Below are 22,473 nucleotides of genomic sequence, written 5' to 3'. Positions count from 1 at the left end.
TATGTTGCATTTTCCAAAACTGTCCACTAGAGGGCGCAGTAAACGATCTACTCTGCTAGCAAGAATCTTATGTCACCAGTAAAAGCCACATCAGCCGTTACTAGACTACCAGTCTATGTCGCTAAAAATACACCTTAGACTGTAAATATAGAGTTGGTTTATATAATCTATCTTGCCTGATATTATGCCAAACTTTTCCGATGAATCATTTTAAGGTTATGTAAGCGGCCTCTGTGAAAGCTTCAAAACGAAGTGACCTAACGATCCTGTCCAACCTCTTATAAAATTGGACAGAATGTAAGAAACGTACCATCTGTGATTCTTTTAAAAGGTTTCAACCAGAAATATTTATATTATACTGCTTGTGTTTTGTGTTACAATTATGGGTTGGACCTTTAAAATTGTGATGTGTTCTGCCCTCCAGTGGTCATAGTGTGGAATTACAACGCTACATTTTTTTCCTCTCTAAATTTTCAATCTGTGTCCAACGGATTATTTGCATTATCACAAGGTACAGCGTTAATTACAGTTGTGAAGTCACAATCATAGCAAAAAGCCGTTTGTGGCGTTCATGACATGATAACATAACTTTGGTGTCATTACTTCAGAGGCTTACACCGTCGCTGTTGCAGTCTGGAGCACCTGCGCTGTCATGGACTGCAGCTGTCTGTGCTGATGCTCTCTATGATTTGACGCTGGTGCACTGATAATTCTAAGCAAGTGGATATCACAATCGCAGGGAAAACATACGGAACATCTCTCCTTTATTTTTTTGTTACCGAGAAACCGGCAGTAAGGCTTTCTTGTGGTCTCCTGTTAGGATGTCGTCATCTGAAAATGCTGCGTCACTTGAAGGTAAGTCGATTATTTTCATCACACCAACTTTACGATACTATACACATAATAAAAAAATGAAATATGTTTGAAATAAGCTAAATAATAATGTCAACAATATATATATATGTCCTCCAAAATTTAGCCCCGGCCTGTGCAGCATCTCCCCCCACATCAGAGGCTGATGAACCTCTGAGGATTGTGCTGTTGGGGAGGACAGGAACAGGCAGAAGCTCCTCAGGAAACACCATCCTGGGCAGGTCCTACTTTTGGGTCGAGGTTTCCCCCTGTTCTGTCACCCAACAGTGCCAGAAGCAGACTGGGTCAGTAGACGGCCGGAGAATCTCTGTGATTGACACTCCGGGGTTCTTCAACACACATCTGTCCCGTCAGGAGGTCATGGCTGAGGTGGGACGCTGTGTTGCCATGTCCTCTCCAGGACCCCACGTCTTCTTAGTGACCCTGCAGCCCGGCAAGTTCACACAGGAGGAGAGGGACGCATTAGAGTGGATTAGGGCTACGTTTGGACCAGAAGCCACCAAGTTCACTATAGTTCTGTTCACCTGGGGAGATCAGCTACGAGGCAAACGCGTCCAGGACTTCCTGGAAATGAGCGATGAGCTGTCGGAATTTGTCAGCAGCTGCCATGGAGGGTATCACGTCTTTGATAACAGTGAACAGGACAAGACAACAGAGAGCTCACAGCAGGTCACAGAGCTTCTGGAGAAGATAGACACGATGGTGGTGAAAAACAGAGGCGGTTGCTACAGCAATGAGATGTTCAAGGAGGCTGAGGCGGCCATCAGGAAGGCAAAGCAGAGGATTCTGGGAGATATAGGACACAAGGTGGAGTCCCAGCAGAAGGAAGACAAAGAGGAGCAAGGACAAGAGTTAGGCAGGAGGAGGGAAGAGGAGGAAAGGAGGAGGAGGGAGGAAGAAGAGGACAGGAAACGGGCGGAGAAGCTTTTCTGGAGCGAGTTGGTGACGGCGCTGGGGAAAGGTGCAGCAGAAGGGGCAGGGATCATGGGGAAGGACAAGGGGAAAGGGAAAGCCGTGAAGAAGGCGAATGTGGTGGAGAGGGCAGCAGCCCTGGCAGCATCACCGCTCTCCGTCACCTCGGCTGCAAAGGCGGTGGGAGGAGCCGTGAGAGAGGGGAGTAAGGTGTTGTACAAACACAGAAAAACGTTCCTGCATTGAGGGACACTTGACTCTGACTGTGTCCCACTGCGTTTCTCCACTGTGCATCACACATGCTATGCTATCAATGTGTTTAACATCAGCACAATGCACCAGCACTTTCAACACTTAGTGTTTGATAAGAAGGCATGTGCGTGTCTGTGTTCGTGCGTGTCTGTGTGTGTGTGTGGGTGTGAGTGGGTGTGCTCATACACATCCTGGTGATGCAGTACATGTGCGTTAGTAATAAAACACAGCCACGAGATTCACACGTTGTAATAAATGTAATATCATTCAATGGTGTGCAAGAGAGCTTACTGACATTTTCTAAAAGTTTTAAAAACAGTTTTAACGTCTTTTACAGAAATCCAACTCGCTCAAATGCTATTTTCCCATTTCTATCCCCGACACAACAACACAGTGCAGTCAAGGAAATGAGCCAGGAAACAACAAAGGATTTGTTTAGCTCAAACATCGCAGCAATTCTCTGTTCAATCTTTGGCTTCATGACAGAATGTTTAGCCCTTTTTCCTCCTGTGAAGAAATATATATATATTAATAAAAAAAGACAAGAATCTAAGAAGAAAAACAAAAAGTAACTTACTTGGTAAAAAGGAAATTGGCGGTTCAGAGAGTGTCTAACATTACAAAGGGAAAGTGGAAGACACTTAGTGGACGAACAAAAACAAATAGAACAGTATTTGTTTTTACAATTAATCAACAGGCAAGTTTGTTTGGTGGTGATTAGATTAAGAGTAGGAACCTCTGACATGACGCCACAGGAGTAGGAACACTGGATCTGCACTGTGAAAAGTGAAGCGACATAAAATCTAATAGAGTGCAGTACAAAGAAGCCACAGCTGATGTAACACACTGGTGTGGGTTCGACTTCCCATCAACATCTCTCTCAAAAGTTAAATAACAGTTTCCATAGTGTAACTCACTTGCCTGAATTTACTTCCACGTGCACACCGGGACACTTCTCCAGTGTCACATTGACATGAATAACAAAAAAAACAGATCACAAATATGCAAATACACTTTCAAACATACAGACACAAAGTACCAATCAGACAGAAAATAAATGTGTGCACATATTTTGGTCTCCAGAGTGACGTCGGACCGTTAGTCCCATTGCTGATTACGTGTACAGTTGGGAGTTCGAGGACTGTGTTCAGATCCTGAACTTCAGCAGCCAACAACGGGTGGCAGAGCGGTGAGAGTTTGGTTTTAAATGGGCATCGGCAGGCTCATCTTTCCTTTTCCACGAATCACTGCAGACATGACAAAGAAGGGGAAGAAAGCAGGGTAAGGGAGGGGTTAGTTTTGAAACCAGCCTGTACATTCACTTCTTGTCCTTTAACAGGGAAAACTACCAAAACTTGTCACGCTCAAATAAAAAAAAATCTACATTAAGCTGCACTTCCTCTTTTTTTTATATCATTAGAAAATGTTGCCAAAAGCTTTTCTACTAAATACTTCCCTTTGTAACACGCTTCACTCACCTCGTGTGAAGTAAAGGTAGAAGAAGTCACAGTAGAAGATGGTCTGCACGACGCCGGACACCACGGCGATCTGGTCAAAGAAGCCCTCAGTGTGATAACGCCACACCCAGTTGGCGATGTAGAGGGCTCGGTAGAGACCCAGGAAGAACAGGTAGTGGGTGGTGATGGACTCGGCCTCGCCCGTCTTGGTGATCATGAAGAGCTGCGGCATTATGGCCACCGACTCCAGGAAGATGGAGAAGGTCCACAGGACCTGCGTGGAATTAGAGGGAGACGCATGAGTTCTGCAGAACGTTTAAAGGAGGTGTGAGGTCCTGAGTGATACAGAAACTCTCTAAGTGCTTTTTTACCTCCATTGGGGTGAAAGCATAGTTCTCCAGGAAGGACAACCCGATGACTGGTACTAACAGGAACTCCACTCTGAACGTGTCATTCTCAGAGTTGTACGTGTTCCTGAAGCGCATGTAGATGAGGTACACTGTCGCATAGGCCAGAGCCAGGAACACCACCTGAGAGCAGAGTTTAATATTGATTATCAGCCCTGACCGTCCATGTAAACGCAGAGACACTTTTTCCTGCCTTCTATGCACACAACAGACATGTACATGAAGCTGGGTCCAGCTGCTGTACGCGCAAAACTGATCCTCCTAACTTGTGTGTTTAGTAGAACAAGTCTGTGTTTTCTTTAGGGTAAGCTCCAGATGAAAATGCATGTGTCACAGTTTGTGGTACACTACGTGTGAGCTCCACCCTTACCTTCATGACCGTGTTGTAAGCAGAGATGAAGACCGTGAACAAGTCAAGGTATCTGGTGGTGAAGACAAGTGCAAAGAGCACCTGAGACTTCCCAGAGATGCCTACAGAGAGAAAAAAACAGTCACCGTTTAACAGTCGATAACTAGTCACTTAGTTATTTTTGTGAGTACTATAACAGACACTAGAAGATACCAAAAGCTTCCCAGCTAAACGAGTGAGTTGAAACAGCATCTTATGAATGTATGCTTACTAGATTAAGCTACAATCAGGAGGAAGGGCTATCTCCCTGAGACCGGTCCTGTATTTTATGGATACCTATAATAAACATGATAACAGCTAAGGAAGACAGCTGTAGTGCAGGTTCACCCAGCTTCTGCCCCAAAGGCTGCTGTAGGAGGAGCAGGCAGCAGATTGCGTTGTCAACATTGCCACGTCGCTCACACTTCTGCACAATTACTCAGCAATAAGCAAAAACCCTTTATAATGCATTTGACTGATATGTAACGCTGATTAATTGCTGACTAATTACAGGTATTCTGCTAAAACTAGGCTGTACAATCACAACAGTCTTCGTTAAGTCAAAGTGCAGGGATGCCAGTATGAATGTCAGCCTACCTGCACAGGATTTGGACCTCCATATCTTTACTAGTAGAATAATGATAGCCAGCAGATGTGACACGTCACCCGCCAGACGAAAGATATTCATGTTGTTTAAATGTTCCGCTTCAATTAAAAAAATAAATATAACTTCTCAAAGGCCTCACGCGTCCGCAGGAGACACTGCAAAGTTGTCCAACCACAAAAAGCTAACCCGCTGCAAGAGTAAATAAACGAAAAGACGAGCGAAAAGCTGAAATAAAAGAAGCTAACAGCGGAGGCACAGTGAGTTCCGAGTCTGCCCGACTGCTACTTGGCTCCTTATCTGAACGCATGTAACACAGATAAACAAATGTGATGTCTACTTAGTCCAAACTCAAACTCAGATGAGGGTCTGCCGCGGCCTGAGAGGAAAGTTATCTCAGGGGAGGTGACGTGGCTGACAGCTCGGGCAGCAGTTACCAGCGTTAAGCTAGCCTGAAACAACCAAACGTTTGCATTTCCGGTTTTTATTTTTCAAAGTAAAACCTCTAATAACCTACTCGCGGTGTTCCATTAAGAGTTAACAACAGTAATGATTAAATCTGATCTTTTTCATGATCAAACTAATGAAGTATTCAATGTAAAGGATAATTATTCAGTGATTATATATTTTAAAATATGTTACCGATTTATTTAGAAGGCAAAATTCCACATTTCCGCTGTTGTTTTACTTTTTCAGGCTAACTTGAAGCAAACAGGGAGACTGGCCGTACTGCTGTCTTGTATGCCCTCACTCTATTGTCAAAGCACTGATTTCCAGCAGATGGCGACAGGCTGTAGGCAATAAGGACTATGACACTATTAATTTCCATAGTAGAAAAATCATAAAGTGAAATAGAAAACCATTTTATCTCTTCAAACAGAGACCTCAATTTCCAAGTTCCACAAGATTAGTTAATTATTGGACCGTAACTATTTTAACTCCCACCACAGATTGAAATGCTGTTTCAAAGTCCTCTCCACATTTTCAGGTGACAAGTTTACGGCAGAAGCACTGAATCTAATACCTGTTCATTTTCTTATAGGCCTATAGTTCGTCTGACTGTAGACACATTTATAATTATAATTTGCAGAGTATTTTTTTCATATTTATCATGTAGCAAAAGATGACAGATGACAGATGCAATTATAGTCCCCAGTTAGATTTGACAGTAATAGTAATTAATGCACTGTACGTAAAGAGTGATCTGCCTTAAAATTCACCTCCAAATCTTTTTCAGAGCCTTAAACATTCATCATGCTCCATCTTGCTCTTAAACCAATCCAGTTGTAAATAAGCTGCTTGCTTAAGTTTTTGGAATAAACACAAAGGTTTTAATATCCTTTCCCTTCCACAGTCAGGCAGGAATATAAAATATGTGATGCTAAAATGCTTTCGGTGTTTTAAAATAGTCTCCACTTGCTCTCTCTTCACCGTCTTCTGACACTTCTCTCTCTCACTTTCTAATTCGGCTGTCTAATGTTCAAAACCTAAAACCACACGCTTTCTGTTTCTTTTCACTCAGTGTCTCCCTTCCCACCATCTACATCCCTCCTTCGCCCTCCTTCTCAATCCAGAAATTGCAACTGAATTCATGCATCATACACATCCTGCCCCCCTCTGCATCCTCCTCTCATGTTTTTGATAGCTGTAAAACTCGGCACGGGGCACAAGAGATTAGAAAGCAAGTGCTTTCAGCCTACTTAGAGGCCATCCGTGGTGGTGCAGAGCAGTGAGGGGGCACCGCACACCAACGAGGAGGCTTCTGTATACACCCCTGAAGCCCCCATAGCCGGGTCCCTTCTTCTGTCACATGTTGTCAATTTTATTCTCAAGCGGGAATCATAAGATCTCAGATACGTGTACGAGTGAAAAATAAACAATAAAAAACATTCCAAACATTCTGCTTTATTTGTCTCTGGACAAGTGTACTGTAGATGAGATCCTTCGGACAGAGCCGACTCAGACGCAGGCTACCACATGAGTGTGTGCTGAGCTAAAGGTTATGGGAACTAATCCGACACCTGATTAGTAGCTACTTATACAAACACACAGTCCAGTGTGTCCTAAGTTGTTCTGTCAGCCTGGTCATCTTCTCCTCAGATGTTTGTTCTTTCTTTGACAGTCAAACAGAGTTCAAATGAATTACCTGCAGCTTCTTTTGAGAACTTGATGCTTTTATTAAAATAAACCAAATTAAATTAAATGCTTTTATTTTGTGGGCTGCAAACTAAAACAGTGGCTTTAGCTTGTTAAGCAGTGTTTAACTTGGAGGAGCCAGAATATCCCTCGTGTTTGGATCTCTGTTGGTGCTCTGACCTGACGTGGCTGCAGATTGGAGTGGTGCTAAAACACTAAAAATGAGTTGCTGAAACAACTGATTAAAACTATTACTCAAAATGTAATTTCCATGCTCATGTTACCCTCAGAATCACCCTCCTCTGTCCTCTAAATGTTTGTTTTCTGTTAACCTCAGCGTTGCTGTACTCACAGCTTTGTGTCTCCGTCCACCCCCTCATTCCTCCTCTGTGAATCTGACAAATGGGCGGATGCACACCCACATCCCTGTTCAGAGGAGGAGATTGTAAAAAGAGGTGACCCCGGCTCTGTCATTAAGAGGGGAGAGCGAGAGGTAGGGATGGAGGAGGGCGCTAAAGAGGAGCTGTGGGTGAGGGCAGAAGAGGCTGCTTCCATAGAAACCGTATCTCTAGTGGTGGCCATGTGGATTCTGGATGAAGACCTGACAGTGGACATTTTTAATTTCAAATCTAACTCTTTAAGAAGCCATCGTGAAAGAGGCTCAGGTTTACTTACAGTTGACAGGGGAGGCCTATAGGGGTTTTTCGCACTGACCTTTAACCACATTTAACTCTCTTGCATGTGACAATGTATTTCTGTTGCATGTCATCTCTCCGTTCATTTCTTTTGACCACAATGTCACACAAAGAAGTCAGCAACTAGTTTAAGTTTGCTGATTCAGTCAGTCTTCATCATTAGGGCCAGGATGTTGGCTGAACTTGCTGCAACCAGATACTCATGCAGCCTTTAGTCTGACACCCTGCAGTCAAAGGGAAACCAAATAATGGCCTTGCCTCTTTGCATCCTTTAACCCCTTTAAAATCACTATATTCAAACATTTCATCAACGGCAACCTGAAATGAAAAGGCTTGTGAGAGAGGAACTTTAAGGTCAAAATACACAAATGTTCCAAAATGTTCTAGTTTTTAAATTCAAAAAGTCTTCTTTGAGTAGCATTTACAAGGCCAGGTATGATGGTTTAACTATAATATATATATATAAATCACCACATACCTTTGTCATTATGTCAACTATATCTGTGTAAAATGTTATACCTTTGGGTTCAACTTTGATGGAGCTATTATGCTTTTAATTTTAGCTGTCACTGCGTCCCCCAATCTAAACCCTGATCTGTTGCACAGCCGATTTTAGGCCTTCTATTAGTCACCTTTGAGTAGCATTAACAAGGCCATGTGGAATGTTACAACTAAGGAAATAACCACATACCTTTTACATCATGTCACCTATATGTGTGTAAAATTTTATATATTTGGGTTAAACTTTGAGGGAGCTATTTCACTTCTAGTTTTAGGTGTCACTGCGTCCCCAAACCTAAACAATGAAATGTTGCACAGGCGATTTGATACCTTCAGTAAGTCATCTTTAAGTGGCATTAACAAGGACATGTATGATGTTACAACTATGAAAATCGCCGCATACCTTTGATATAATGTCACCTATATCTGTGTAAAATTTTATGTATTTGGGTTAAACTTTGAGGGAGCTATTATGCTTTTAGTTTTAGGTGCACAGCCGATCTAGTGGTACATGGTGTTATTGTGATCATCCTCGTGATGCTGATTTTCAAACAATTGCGTCTCATCCTCTTTATTTCTAAGCCCCCTTTCATGCTTTCAATGTCTCCCACCTGTTAGGCTCATTTCTGTTGTTCCTCAAAGAGTAGTAATCATGACTCAGACCAGTTCTTGCTCGCTTACATGGAAACATCAGGCATTATAACACCTACACGAGCTTGGAGTGCATAGAAAAAGAGACAGCCCCCCTGTAGTCTCTCTCCTCTCCTCTGCTCTCCTCTCCATCCCTCCCTCGCTCTGCAGAGGGGAGATTGACACAGCGTTTTCAGCCTGGGGTGCATGAGGACGCGCAGGAGAGCGTGCACGGACAGGATTACAGTCAGCGAAGGAGGCAGCAGAGGACAGTAACGGATTAAAAGGAAGAAACAACGGGGACAAAAGAATGAAGAAGAAACTAAAAGAAGAAACTTAAAAGAGAGGAAGAATAAAAGACAGGGTCACAGAACACATGAATCTAAGGATGTGGGACCTTTGCCCTGGACAGTGAGGTGGAGAGTGGAGACGTTAAGAGGTTTTCAACATACAACCAAGAGAGAGAAAACAGTGGCTAACTTCTTGGGTGAGTATCATTTATGTTCAAATATAATCAAACAAACTTCATGAGTAAAGTTTGTTACTAGCCGAGTGAAATAGTTTCCCTCCAGATAAAAGGTAGTTCTTTGGTATAAAGGGATATTTTTAGTTTCATAGCCGAGTATTAAATATGTCCCTCTATCCTCATCATACCTCTTACTCAGACAGCCTTAATGACCTTTTCAGGACAATGTAGATACATTCATTCTTACACAGAGACACTTCATCCTAAAAACTCAGCAGTTGTCCGTTAAAAAACAGGCACAACATATCTACAAGTATAGGTATGATGTTGGTTTACATTATGCAGACAGCCACAAACTTTCTCGCTCTGTGGGTCAGTTGAATAAATGTTTAGGGTCAAGTCTGAAGTAGCCAGGTTTAAAGACTGAAACTCAACACAAAGAGATGTCAGTGTTCACTAACTCAGCTAACTTACAGTTGGATATGTTATAAAATGATGTGGTCGATTTGTGTTACCATAAAGAATTTATAAATATAAAATGTTTTTGAAAGATTAAAATACAGTAAAGAAAATATGGTAAAAACGATGTGAATTTAAGCCGACATGGAGATAGTCTGGGATGTGAGGGTAGCGTGGGAATATCTCTTTGCACTTGGCTGACTGCTTCTCTGTGGGTTGGCTCGTGACAAGCAGAGGTGAACGCAGGCAGGGTGTTCATCGATTACCTCTCAGAGAACAGGATCGCTCTACAAAAAGAAGGAAGTGAAGAGAACCTGACTTAAGAATCCTGCCTGACTGCAAACAGTCACCTACAGCGCAGGTATCACAACACAAAGGCCTGCGTGGATCACCTCAGTGAGAGCGAGTCAACAGCTCCTTCACTTTGCTAAGTGACATCACAAATGTTTAACAATCATGTTTCATAGAAAACAAGGTTATTGTGAGCTTTTCATGCCTGTAGATTTAAACAATCATGTTGTTCTGGATTATAATTTTGGTTAAAATAAATATAAATTATAAAGTTTGGTTATTCACATTACATGTATTATTTTCTTGTGGCAGATGTCAGAGTGAGTGACATCAGAGGTGATTACCAAATACTTTAGAAGAAGACACTTCTCCATCCTAATCCCAATCCCCCCACCCAACCTGCCCGCCCCTCTCTTTGTGTGCTGCATGTTGGGATTAACAGCCATGAAACCTCCAGGAACTTGTTCCAAACAGAAAAAAATTGCCTGTCTTACTTCAGTGTGAGAGATAAACACTCCACGCTGTGGAGGAGGTAGAGATGCAGAGACACGGTAAAAGATTTCCACGAGTCTGCAAAGTCTTACACATGTTTATATACTGATTAACATTAATATACAGACACAGAAAGAGCTATTTTCGTATCAATTACTCTGAAGATAATCTTTTTGATCAATAGAAACATTGGGACTGATGTAATTTAAAGTACAGAAACACTGTGCGCATCTGTTTCATAGTACAGGTGCGTAGGAGAGGAAAAAATCTGTCAAAATTGCAGGTAAACTTCTCCACACCGTCCAACTTGCACGAAATACATTTACTTGATTGCAACGTTTTGCTGATCGACCTTCGTTTGCCTGATGAAGGTCAAGCATCCAAAAGTTGCAAGCAAATAAATGCATTTTCTACTGTTTACTTGAAAATGATTGAAAATGTAAAAATGTCCGACCTAATCAGCAATTTAACAAAAAAAACCCCCAAAAAATAAAGATGTATGAACTTCTTTACAGTGACTTAAATGATTAATTTATTCTCATTTTAAAACGTATCTGTTGAGACACACTGCTGCATGCATGGACAACAAATCGTCTCCTGTTGTTTACTACTTCTCTCTGCACCCCTAACCCTAATAATAACATAAAATAAAGCCCCACAAAACCCTTAGATATAAAAATAAATCCAACAAAAAGTCTGTATCAATAACCAAAAGATTACAGAAGTGTGTAAAAACCAGTGATTTCTTAAGTATGTGTCTGCAGTTAATGAAATCTCCCTGCTCTCGGCAGAGTGTCCTCAGGCCCAATCACGAGGAAAATAAGTGGTATGAAGCTCAACATAAAAGCTTTTTCAAAACGCTTTTTAACCCAAGTCTCTGATTACAGTAATGTGGATCAGAAAGGGCTCCGCAAAGAGTCACCTCCCACATCTTATTTAGAATTCAAATCAAATGTAGATGCTGCACTGATGCCCCTCTGCCCCGTCTCTCCCTCCCTCTCTGACTCATGTTATAAGAGCACTTAATACTGAATACTAGCCCCCCTACTCCACCGTGAATCTGGTGACCCTCCATGTCTCTTCATCCCTTAAATGCCACAGCTGATGTGTTCCTTTGGAGACTATCTTGAGTAAAAGCCAGTATCACCTGTTGACCATTACCTGGTTTGTATGCTGTGCTGTAACACATCTGTACCTGCACTTTGCCTCCTGTTCTTTAGCGGCTATAAAATCTTTGCATCAGAAGTGAGACGCTCTCAATGATGAATTCTTGGCTGGTCGCATCTTCATCTTCACATCTTGTAGCTGGAAGAACTTATTTCTCAGCTGTGTTGTTGATTGTGTCCAAGAACACCTGTATGGAGACAGAACACATGCATAACATAAAAATGTAGTCCTCACATACAGGACACACACATGTGGACACAAACTATTTTCTCCTATTGATTTTGTGATATGATCTTAAATTAACAGAATTAATTACCTTAAATTTGCAGGAAAGGTTTTGAAATCTGAAGGCAACCTGCTTGAGGAAAAACTTGTTTCTGTGCTTTGGGGAACAGGACAACTTCAGCTAATATTGATCGCACAGACAGCGGCCATTTTCCTCTGATGTCATGCTCAGAGAAGGTGGGAAGCTCAAATGCTCCTAGAATATCAAACTGCTGTGTTAGTTACTCACATAAATGTTAGAAATCTGACAAAACATTATCACTCGATTGATCAGCAACTGAAAACACTACAAGGAGTGAAAGTAGGGAGGGAAGTCTGGCCGTATTTCAAGTTTAACACCCAGTAGCTATCGTCAGACAATAGCTAGCGTTAGCCTTCAACCACTTACTGCTAATGTTAGCGTTAGCTAGGAAGTGGCTGAAAGCGAATCATACGACATATAATGTTAAGGTTAGAGTTAGTAAGTTCCTCGCAAAAGTAATTACCTGGGAATGTATTTTATAATGTAATTAGGATGGGAGTGAATGCTAACATTAGCTGTTATCTAAGCTAATGGGCTAATAAGCTGTTTTAGCCTAACTATGGCCCAATGTCCGTAAAGATTTCACTCCTAATTGTCTTTCTTTGCTCATTAATCAGAAGCAATATAATGATAATGTTGTCAGATACTCTACATTTAAACAACTGACCATTGGAATACAGTAGTACAACATTAAAAAGAGCATTTGAGCTTCACAGCCTGAGTGTGTAATCAGAAGAAAATGGCCGTCACGTGAAAATGTATTGGTCAAGTTTGTTCCTGCGAGCTGGTTGGCTCGACCAGCGCTGACATCTGGGAGTGGATTCATCCCAATTACTACTGCAACGTAGCAAGTGACTCTAATACAGAAATACGAGGCTTTTTCAAGTAATTAAGTAGTAATTAAAAAAAACCACAGCTTCTGCATCAACAGTCATCTTGGATTTACTTCCTGCTTTGTATCGCTAGTATTATGATGAAAGGATTATGTGACAGGACTTGCTTTCTATTTCTGGACAGACTGTTTTATGTAATCCAAAAAAAAAAAGCTTCTCAGAGGATTTGAGACCAAGATTGTCCTGGAGAAACGTTGTTGAGTTTCTACTTTGTCACAGAAATGCAGTTTTTTTTTGCTGTTATACAGTTAAAAGTTTTTGTAACCAGAAAGGTCCTGACACATAATTGGCATTTTTTTGTTTTCCAAAAAGTAAAACCATGTAAGAAAACATGGAGGGTTTCATCGTGAATCTTTTTCGTTGCCTCACAAGATTTACTAAGGGTTGTAGATACAGATTGATATGAATAAATCCAACACAATACAGGCTGAGAACATGTTAACAATGTGCTTTATAATGCTGCATATTAGAGTGTTGAGCCACCCCTCACATCTGTGTTCTCGAGTGAGGGCTCAGGCTGGCTCATTGTTCCTCAAGACATTCTGCAGAATCAAATCAGGATTAAGTGCAAATCCTCTTAAATCCATCGTCCACTGAAACACACACAAGCCAGACTGGATACGCTGCACAACGCTGAAACTACAGAGATGAAATGTGATGCAACATGAATACAGGAGGTCAAAGAAAGTTAACAAAAGGTCATGTATGAAGATGACCCGACTCACAGTAAATAACTCTGCTATAACTGCACGTGCTTCCTGTAATGTAGGATTGGATGTGAACTGATACAAACTGATTCTGTTTCTCTCTGTCTGGTCCTCTCAGGGGCTCGAGCACCTCCTCCATGGTGGAGGCCTGATCTTTGGAAGCAGGACTGCGTCCGGCCTCCCACCCAGGATCCACACCAGTGATCACTGATGCCATGGGAACAAGTAGGTCACACAGGTGAGGGACTTAATCTGGAAGCAGCCGCATGTCCAGCTTTGATTTCATTCTTCCGATTAATTCTTTATTTAATGACGTGGTCTAAGTTAGTTTTATAAAGCATTATAAATCATTAATGAAGAGGTTCTTCATGTAGCAAATAATATATTACATGGAGACGGGCTGGTGTTTTAGGACATTAGGTAACTCTTTTTAAAAACACTTGTACTTGTTAAACTATCTTCGTCCTGTCCGGAAGTCTTATCATGAGCCAGAGAGAACGGGCTTGTTCAGCTATAGTCTGTGAGTCAGACCCAGCTCAGAGATATTTACAGCCAGCAGATCCTCAGAAAGGCCAAGACGTCCTACACTGTCCTGACCAGCAGCCGTACATGAAGAACTCTTCAGGCAGCTGCAACAGATCGCCTGCTATGAAAATAAAACAGGTTTTCTTCTCATGTATTTATTAATAGTCCTTTTCTACCATCCCATTTCTGGTATTTGTTTTGTTTGATTAAAATGGAACAACAAGCATCGAATCTCTCACTAAATAGCGAGTTAATGAAAAGAGACATTTCTAAGAGACAGTCCGGATTGTTGCCTCCAACGTATCCGAGATATGTGAGATCAATTTACCTAATTTGCCTGTTACCCTTATTTTAAACATAGACCCCACAATGAACAAAAAAAGGGGCATTATTAGCTGGCCTCACAACAGCGAAGAAGCTCATTGCCACACGCTGGAAGCCCCCACACTTAGTTTCTTGTCAAGTATGGATATTAACGAACTTAGACATTGTGTACCCAGAACTATCCACAGCCCGAATACATGGGGCCAAAGAGGCAACTGTAGAGATGTGGCAACTTCTGTACATCCATTTACTTTTTTCTTTCTTCTCAGTATTTTCTATTTTTCTCTTTGCTCCGTTTGTTAAAGTTATTTTTGTCGTTATAGAGCTTTAATTTCGACTTGCATACTGTAAGTTGCTCCAGTGATGATCTCTCGTATCAGTGTGAATGCAAATGTCAATAAAGTCAAAATTTCATTGCAACATTTTTTTTTTTTTTTAAATCAGTGACATGAGTCTGTCCATCTGAAAAGGGTTGTCCAATTGACACACTGACTCATATGTAATCCTATAATCTGTGATGACAGCAATCCTGCTCATATAGCTAAATTGAACTCACCTTCCCAGCTGGTAATCCTGCATGTACAGGAGAGATGGGTTAGGTTAAATGATACAGTCAGGTGCCCTGGAGTTGGGTCAGTTAAAGTTTCCCTTTAACTGTGTGTCTGTTTCCTATTTTGATCACCCTTTAGAGTCAGTCCCTATCCTATCTCTCCATCTATGGGAGGGATCATCATGTGTTTAGACACTTTAAATAGTAGTTTCTCTTGGCTTAAAATATTAATACATTTTCTCCAGAGTTGCATACTCTGAAGTTGTATCTGTAGTCATCCATCTTTTCTTTGTTTGTTCAGCCATAGTAGATTACTGTTTACTTGCAACACATGCAGAGACCGGAAAAGCAGCCGCTTAGCTCCGCCTACCCTCTCTGACAGACCAACCACTGCTGGCTGATGGAAAACGCATCACTAACTGGGCGCCGCTGCAAATGCAAAGGCTTTCATCAGGGGGCCATAGGCTCAATCACCATTGTGTTACCTCATTCAGCGATAGATAGTGACTTGACAGACATTTATACCTCTAACTTGGCAAAAAAAGTTTTAAATCCCACACTGTTTTCTTAATGTATCTATCTCTCTATTGGCCTTACAGGTACAGCATTGTGTCAGACATTATACCCGCAGAGGAACGCCAGAAGATCTTCAGCTTAGGACTCTGTAACGGCCACTGTTCCTCCAATTCCCGACCGCACTCAACCTGCGACGCAGACACAGAGGAAAGGAGGAGGAGGTCGAGAGCCTCTGCTGCTGTGCCCGGGAAAAGGGGACACGGAGGGATGAACAACTACAACGGGAAGATTCTGACGCGGGGCTCCAGCCAAATACGGAGCCGGTTTGTAAAGAAAAACGGACAATGTAATGTTTTATTCACCAACATGGAGGAAAAGAGGCAGCGCTACCTAGCTGACATCTTCACCACGTGCGTGGACATCCGCTGGAGATACCTGCTGCTCATTTTTTGCACCAGCTTCATGGTGTCGTGGCTTTTCTTTGGCATTATCTTTTACAGTGTTTCTCTGGTACATGGGGACTTTGAGAAGCTCCCTGGGGTAAAGGGTGATGGGCTGGCGGTGGGAGTGCTGCATGGACTCCCCTCAGGACACACAGCTGGGGGGCCGACACAGAGGATGCCCTGCATACTTCACGTCCAGGGTTTTGTTGGAGCGCTCCTGTTCTCGATGGAAACCCAGACCACCATTGGTTATGGCTGGCGCTGCGTGACCGAGGAATGCCCTGTTGCTGTGATAACAGTGGTCATCCAGTCCATCGTGGGCTGCATCATTGACTCCTTCATGATTGGAACCATCATGGCCAAGATGGCGCGGCCAAAGAAGAGGAACCAAACCCTTGTGTTCTCCAAAAACGCAGTCATCGCCCTGCGTGATGGCAAACTGTGCCTTATGTGGAGGGTGGGCAACCTGCGGAAGAGCCACATCGTGGAGGCTCACGTCCGTGCACAGCTCATACGCTCATATGTCACGGCCGAGGGTGAGTTCATCCCCTTGGAGCAGATGGACCTCAATGTGGGCTATGATGAGGGCACAGACAGGCTGTTTCTTGTATCCCCGCTGGTCATAGTCCATGAGATAGATAAAGACAGCCCCTTGTACACTTTAAGTCGAGCTGATCTGGAGACGGATAACTTTGAGATCGTCGTTATCTTGGAGGGAATGGTGGAGGCGACGGCCATGACCACCCAGTTCCGTAGCTCCTACATAGCCAGCGAAATCTTCTGGGGTCACCGGTTTGAGCCTGTGATCTACGAGGACAGGAACTGCTACAAGGTCGACTACGCTCGCTTCCACAAGACCTATGAGGTGCCGTCGACGCCCCACCTCAGTGCCAAAGAGCTGGACGGGGCCACGAGCCGGGCGACTTCTTCTACTTCTCCCATCTTTGCATGCAGAACCACACAAGACTTGATCCCCAGGTCGGTGAGCACCTTTTGCTACGAGAACGAGGTAGTACTGAGCTGCGGGGAGGAGGAGGATGACGTCTTCGACTCCACTCAGACTCAGAAGGAGAAGGCAGAGGAGAGGAGGACTTCTGTTTCTGTAGACTTCCAAAATATGTTCCAGGACACGGCGACCATGACATCAGGCAGTCACAACATCATGTGCGTGCTGGACATGGACAATAACCAGATGGAGTTTGACATCCTGCAGACTGCCATCCCTCTTGATCCAGTGAGCTATAAGAGTGAGCAAGAGATCGAAAGAGTGCAGTGAGAGTGGGCCGTCATGTGTTCCTCTTTTAGATTGCACGTACACATACTGAAACCCCCTTCATTTGTTTTCCTAAATTACTTTTGGCACATGCAAATGCAGTCTTTGAAGAGCCATAAAGTCTGATTGTGCAGGAGAACAAAGATGTGATAAATGCTGACGGCCTCTTGGCTCTCTTTTATCATAATTACATCAGCACAGAAAAGCACAATAGAAGAAGAAATCCAGAAACTTGAGTCGTGGTTTAGACTGTATTTAACCTTTTGAGTAGTGAGACTTTAATCTATTTTTTCTGTGAATGTAAACAAGAGATTATATGAAAGCAATAGCACTTTTGATGTATTCCTCTTCCTTTTTGAAGAGCTCAAGTTTTTAAGAGGCTGTTCTGTCTAAGTGTGGTTTATTTATGCTGGATAACTCCATGTTAATGGTTATCATGTCTGTAAAGGTTCCCTGCTTTTTGCACTTTTGTGAGACTGTTTATTTTCTTGAATTATCTACTGTACAACTTTTTTTTAAACCTCTTTTAGGCATATATACAGTGGTGAGAACCTACCTAATTTTCTGTGCAGCATCCTAACAAGGTCATTCCAAGTGCAGCAGAGGGAGACAAATGTATTGATTTATTGCGACCTTTTGTTAAAAGTTGAGTTTTAAGAGAACATATATTTAAAACATCCATCCATCCATTATCTATACAAGGGGTTCGCAACCCCCGGTCCGCGGACCGGTACCGGGCCGTAGGTTGTGCAGCACCGGGCCGCGAAACCCAACAGATGTCTGTGACATTCCAAACATTCGCGGACCTGGCAACCCTGGCTTCGCATCCCATCAAACTTTGATCAAGAAGCCCGATGCCCCTCTAAAGCTCTGTGTTTATCAATAAAATATAGGAACTACACAGAATATGACAGCCTGTGGAGACGAAGTGTATACTTTAACTGAGCTTTATAGAGGGTTTTCACGAAAATACGAGACCAATCACAACGATATTCAGTCAGGGGCAGACCCTGAGAAACACACAGATCAGTCACTGCGCTGCATGATTATAAACTGCTCACTGCTGGATCACATTATAAATTCACATAAACTGCTAGGATCACACTGTGGATCATATGGATCGCGCCGTCCCTCTCGTCGGCTTGTCCCGTATTAAAAACAACTTAGATGCAGTCTCCTCACTGAATAAATACGATCTGTTTGTATTTCCGTGCGTGTGACCGTGATTTATGCGCATGCGTGTCGACCCCCCGGTCCGTCAAAAATATTATTGCTACGGTCTGGTCCGTGTAGTCAGAAAGATTGGGAACCCATGATCTATTCTACCTATACTGCTCAGAGTCACAGGGCTCTGGAGCCAATCACAGCTGTCATTGGGCGAGAGGCGGGGTTACACCTGGACTGATCGCCAGTCAATCACACAATCTTTCACGCTCACACTCACACCTACGGGCACTTCTTTTGAGTCACCATTGAACCTAACGAGCATGTCTTTGGACTGTGGGAGGAAGCCGGAGTGCCCGGAGGGAACCCACGCATGCACGAGGAGAACAAACTCCACACAGAAAGGCCCCCCGACATCTGAACTAGGATTCGTCTAGCTGTGAGGCAACAGCGCTCAACACTGCACCACCGTGCAGCCCATGCGGAAAATATAACGTAGCAGTGAGAAAGACTTTAATAGTCGAGTATTTATCTATTAGTGTTCTCAATATAAAGCAAAGTAGGCCTTCAGTTCTCTTTGTGTATTTCTTTAAAACGTTTTCTTGGTTTGTTTCTTATGGAGGCCTCAGTCGGTGATAACAGAAACAACACTGAGAAGAGGCTTTAATACATGTGCTGCTGCTGTTTGCCAAAGGTCTGGAGACAGAGAGTAAAGCACTTTTGACTCATGGTTTGATAAACTGTGGTGCGTATAGCCCTACAGAGTGTTCTCCTTGTCTTTGATGGTATGAAGCTGTCAAGCTAGGAGAGGAGGGATAAAGGAGTACTGTTTTAAATGTGCAATAAGTCACTGGATTGAGATAGAGAAGATAAAGTGTAACGTTTTGTTACAAAGGTTTAAGTTTGCTTTCCTTACAGTGCAAAACAGCAGGTTCAGCTTACGAATAGAAGCTTGTGATGTTAAATTTGGCAGATGTCCCCCCTGTAGAACTTAAAGCGAACGGAAACCAACAAATATTAAATACCATTTAGCAGTTAAGTGGAATATAATGTTTTTTTACTTGTCATCATGAGATTGAGCCGTGCAGCTATTTGACATTAAACCTGCTTCATCCGATGAAACTAAAACTTTCGCTCATTGTAAGGCAAGCAAGACTTCTATTGTTTGTGTAGTTCTGTTGGTTATGTAAAAAAACATTGTTCAAAAGGTTCTGACTGTCAGTGTGTGACAGTCGTTCTGTAATGTTGGATTTTAATCGCATAACTAGCTCATATTTCAACATGAAAACCTGCCTGAGTTTGTGGGGGAAACACTGTAAATACCATTTTGTGTAACAGAGTTTTTTTTGCTTCCTGCTTTGTGTAAATCTTGTGGTTTTCAGACCCCTGCTTGAAGATAAACCGCACTATAAGCACACTGCTGTCCTACCTGGAACGAGCTGAGCAGAAAAAACATCTCAGCCACACAGCACTTTATCCTTCCTTGTATTCCTTTTGATGTTGCAAATAAATATTTATGTATATTTGGTTGTTTCTCCTTTTCAAAAATTCATCCAGGCAAAAAGAGGTATAAAACAGTGGCCCACAGAGTGAACCTTCGCCTCTGCAGCCATTTGGGTTTCAGCAGAAAGTACTGAAGCAGTCTCCCTCTAGTGGTGTGCTGTAGAGGCTCGAGAGAAGCTCAGACCGATCAAAAGTCAAGTTAGTTTTTGTCTCCACTTGTGTGTGTTTGTAGAAGAGTTGAAAACACAGTGACTTTCCTGGAAAGGTTGGTAGTGTAGTAAAAGGAAGGGCTGGAATTGAAGTAGGTGTGACAAGAGACAACAGAGGGCTCAAGACATCAGCACATATCACATTATAAGTCCTGTAAACTCAAAACTCTCATCAAATACTGCATATGCTTGATGCTGGCTCAGATCTGATGCATATATTTTTATTAATTTGCACATATTTTATCTTTTACACATCAGGCTAGTTGGTAAAGATCAACAGGAATTGTTTATCTTCTTGTGAAACATTAAAAATATGTTAAAATAACGATGTTGGAAGAAGGAGTTTGACCCGACCTGACCTGACCTTTACAGCTGTATTTCTGCTGCATCAAATTATAATGAGAAAAAAAAAGCTAATTACAGGCATAAAAAAATCCATTACATAACTAATGATTACTGCACAGAAATGTTGACATTATGGAGCCATTATGAAGCTTTCAGTGGCACAAATTATGTCAGTGACTGATTAATGTTCAAAGGCTTCTGAATGTGCAGCGAGAATGTCAAACTAGTCTTATTATAATTACCTTTATACATAAACCAAGCATTTCTAACACTCAGAGAACAATACTCCGTCCATCCGTCGGTCATTTACGCTGTTTGTATCCTCAGATAAAGAGTTCAAGTCTTATAATTACAGATTAAAGAATGTGTACTATATTACAGTATTGGCTTTTGAAAAACAAATCATGTCAACACACATTAAGCTTAATTTTAGAACAAAACAGTTTGTATAGTCACATTTGATTCTTGTGCTTTTCCCATCCTGTTATTTAACAAGGTTTTTGTAAGGACAGCGATCCCTGAAGATGTTTACCTACTCAAAATGAATTTATGGAGCATTGCCAGATGCTTTTCTGCAACACAATCACAACTATACACATGCAGGAATTGTCCAGCTGGCCGAGCTCAGACTTTTTTTCATCTCAGCTACTTAATAAATGCTTGTTTGGTAGCGCTGGTTTGATTTGGATGGAAGGTAGTGTACCGACTAACTTCAGGCTTGAGTTTGACCTGCACAAAGTCAGCTGTTTCCTTCAAATGGGACATAAATATCCTGTTTTTGTACATGGGGAACTTTTTCTAATGGGATAAATGACTCACAGAAAAGTTGATAGAAACATACAACCCTTAATTTTCGTCTTGCAGGCCTCCAAACCAAATCTGGTTCCTTCATGATGGGTTGTGCATCAACGCCTGCAAAATGAATGTAACAAACTGCTCGTGCAGAGGATGCCAGCGCCCCCTGCTGGACAATCATCAGACTCTTTTTTCTTTTATAGCTCTAACACATAAACCAACAGTAGTTGCAAATTTAGCAGCACTGCGCAGGAACATTCTGCGAGCTGGGCTACAGTAACCTCTTGATCTGCTGATGTAGAAGGGCCGAGTCTGACTGGCTGCCTTACACAGCGTACCATGAATCATTAGGCAGCGTACAACCAGGTGTGTCTAGATGTGTCTGCAGTGGAAACATGAAAAGGATTCAGTCAGCCCTCTAAAAGCAGTATGTAAACACTAGTTTCTCAACGACATTGCAATATGTTTAAAAGTTTTCTCATTAACAAAGAGGTGGAGAATCCTCTGATTCAGGGAGGCTCATTGCACAGCATGCAGCGACATACAGAGCAGCCTGTCAGGAAACAGCTCACTGCATGTCCTGATCTTTGACATTGTGAGGAGATCAAATTTGCATCTAAGAGAAGGCACCCACAGCTGTTTCTTTACATCAGCATGTTAAGTCTCTATTTAGGGTCCTTTTCTATAATTAAATCATTTCTGTCCAGATCTAGCCTTTGTCGGGCTAATAAGGTACTTCCCCTGTCAACCCTCGCAGTCTTGCTCTTCCTATAAGTAATTATATATCCTCCATCTCTGCGGCTGTTCCCATGCACGAGGACCCTAACAGAAAAAACAGTCACATTGGACCTCTGAACCTCAGGAGAACCGGAGAGGCATTTCTGATGGTGGAGGAAAAGATGAAAAGAGGGAAATAAAGAGGAAGGGGCAAGTTGCTCAGGAGCAGAGGGCCTCGAGGCCATCGGCTTTTCATTAGCCGGTCAGTGAGTGAGTGAATGGGTGCGATCGGTGGGATGGTAAAACAGGAGAAGCCATGCAGGGCCACATCGGCTATTAGGGTGATTTGGGGGCTCCAACTGACTCCTATTGTGCATTGTCTCCGAAGTGAGCAACCGAGGCTCAACAGTGGGCCTTTGTGTGGGGCATTTAAAGGCCTGTGAGCATGCTAATTATGGGATGTGTGTGTGTC

At 42.5% G+C, this 22,473-nt stretch overlaps 3 protein-coding genes across 3 annotated transcripts; 2 read left to right on the top strand and 1 right to left on the bottom strand.

Annotated features, from left to right (window-relative positions):
- The first annotated feature begins 645 nt into the window (after positions 1-645).
- On the top strand, positions 646-2,585 carry LOC138604334 (GTPase IMAP family member 7-like). Its single transcript, XM_069676249.1, has 2 exons — positions 646-855; positions 980-2,585. The coding sequence occupies exons 1-2, from the start codon at positions 822-824 to the stop codon at positions 2,029-2,031; spliced, it is 1,086 nt and encodes a 361-aa protein (XP_069532350.1). The 5' UTR covers positions 646-821; the 3' UTR covers positions 2,032-2,585.
- kdelr3 (KDEL endoplasmic reticulum protein retention receptor 3) lies at positions 2,280-5,277 on the bottom strand. Its single transcript, XM_069676250.1, has 5 exons — positions 4,887-5,277; positions 4,272-4,372; positions 3,866-4,024; positions 3,516-3,768; positions 2,280-3,284 (listed from the first exon to the last, which is right to left on the bottom strand). Exons 1-5 carry the CDS (start codon positions 4,975-4,977, stop codon positions 3,241-3,243), a joined length of 648 nt encoding a protein of 215 aa, XP_069532351.1. The 5' UTR covers positions 4,978-5,277; the 3' UTR covers positions 2,280-3,240.
- A 3,757-nt stretch (positions 5,278-9,034) lies between these two features.
- kcnj4 (potassium inwardly rectifying channel subfamily J member 4) lies at positions 9,035-17,271 on the top strand. The gene is made up of 3 exons (XM_069675823.1): positions 9,035-9,342; positions 13,756-13,875; positions 15,636-17,271. Exons 2-3 carry the CDS (start codon positions 13,853-13,855, stop codon positions 17,269-17,271), a joined length of 1,659 nt encoding a protein of 552 aa, XP_069531924.1. The 5' UTR covers positions 9,035-9,342; positions 13,756-13,852.
- The last annotated feature ends 5,202 nt before the right edge of the window (positions 17,272-22,473 follow it).

Source organism: Semicossyphus pulcher, unplaced genomic scaffold (genome assembly GCF_022749685.1).
Source record: "Semicossyphus pulcher isolate SPU_LCO1_2020_fin unplaced genomic scaffold, fSemPul1.0.p SCAF_25, whole genome shotgun sequence".
Taxonomy (NCBI): domain Eukaryota; kingdom Metazoa; phylum Chordata; class Actinopteri; order Labriformes; family Labridae; genus Semicossyphus; species Semicossyphus pulcher.
The sequence above is the reverse complement of the archived record's forward strand: the minus strand, read 5'-3'. Positions and strand labels throughout refer to the sequence as shown.

Coding starts and splice junctions, on each gene's coding strand:
- LOC138604334 (XM_069676249.1), top strand. CDS start 822: ATGTCGTCATCTGAAAATGCTGCGTCACTTGAAG. Junction 856..979: donor AAATGCTGCGTCACTTGAAG/GTAAGTCGATTA, acceptor TCCAAAATTTAG/CCCCGGCCTGTGCAGCATCT.
- kcnj4 (XM_069675823.1), top strand. CDS start 13,853: ATGGGAACAAGTAGGTCACACAG. Junction 13,876..15,635: donor GGAACAAGTAGGTCACACAG/GTGAGGGACTTA, acceptor TTGGCCTTACAG/GTACAGCATTGTGTCAGACA.
- kdelr3 (XM_069676250.1), bottom strand. CDS start 4,977: ATGAATATCTTTCGTCTGGCGGGTGACGTGTCACATCTGCTGGCTATC. Junction 3,769..3,865: donor ATGCTTTCACCCCAATGGAG/GTAAAAAAGCAC, acceptor AATTCCACGCAG/GTCCTGTGGACCTTCTCCAT. Junction 3,285..3,515: donor CTACCTTTACTTCACACGAG/GTGAGTGAAGCG, acceptor TCATGTCTGCAG/TGATTCGTGGAAAAGGAAAG.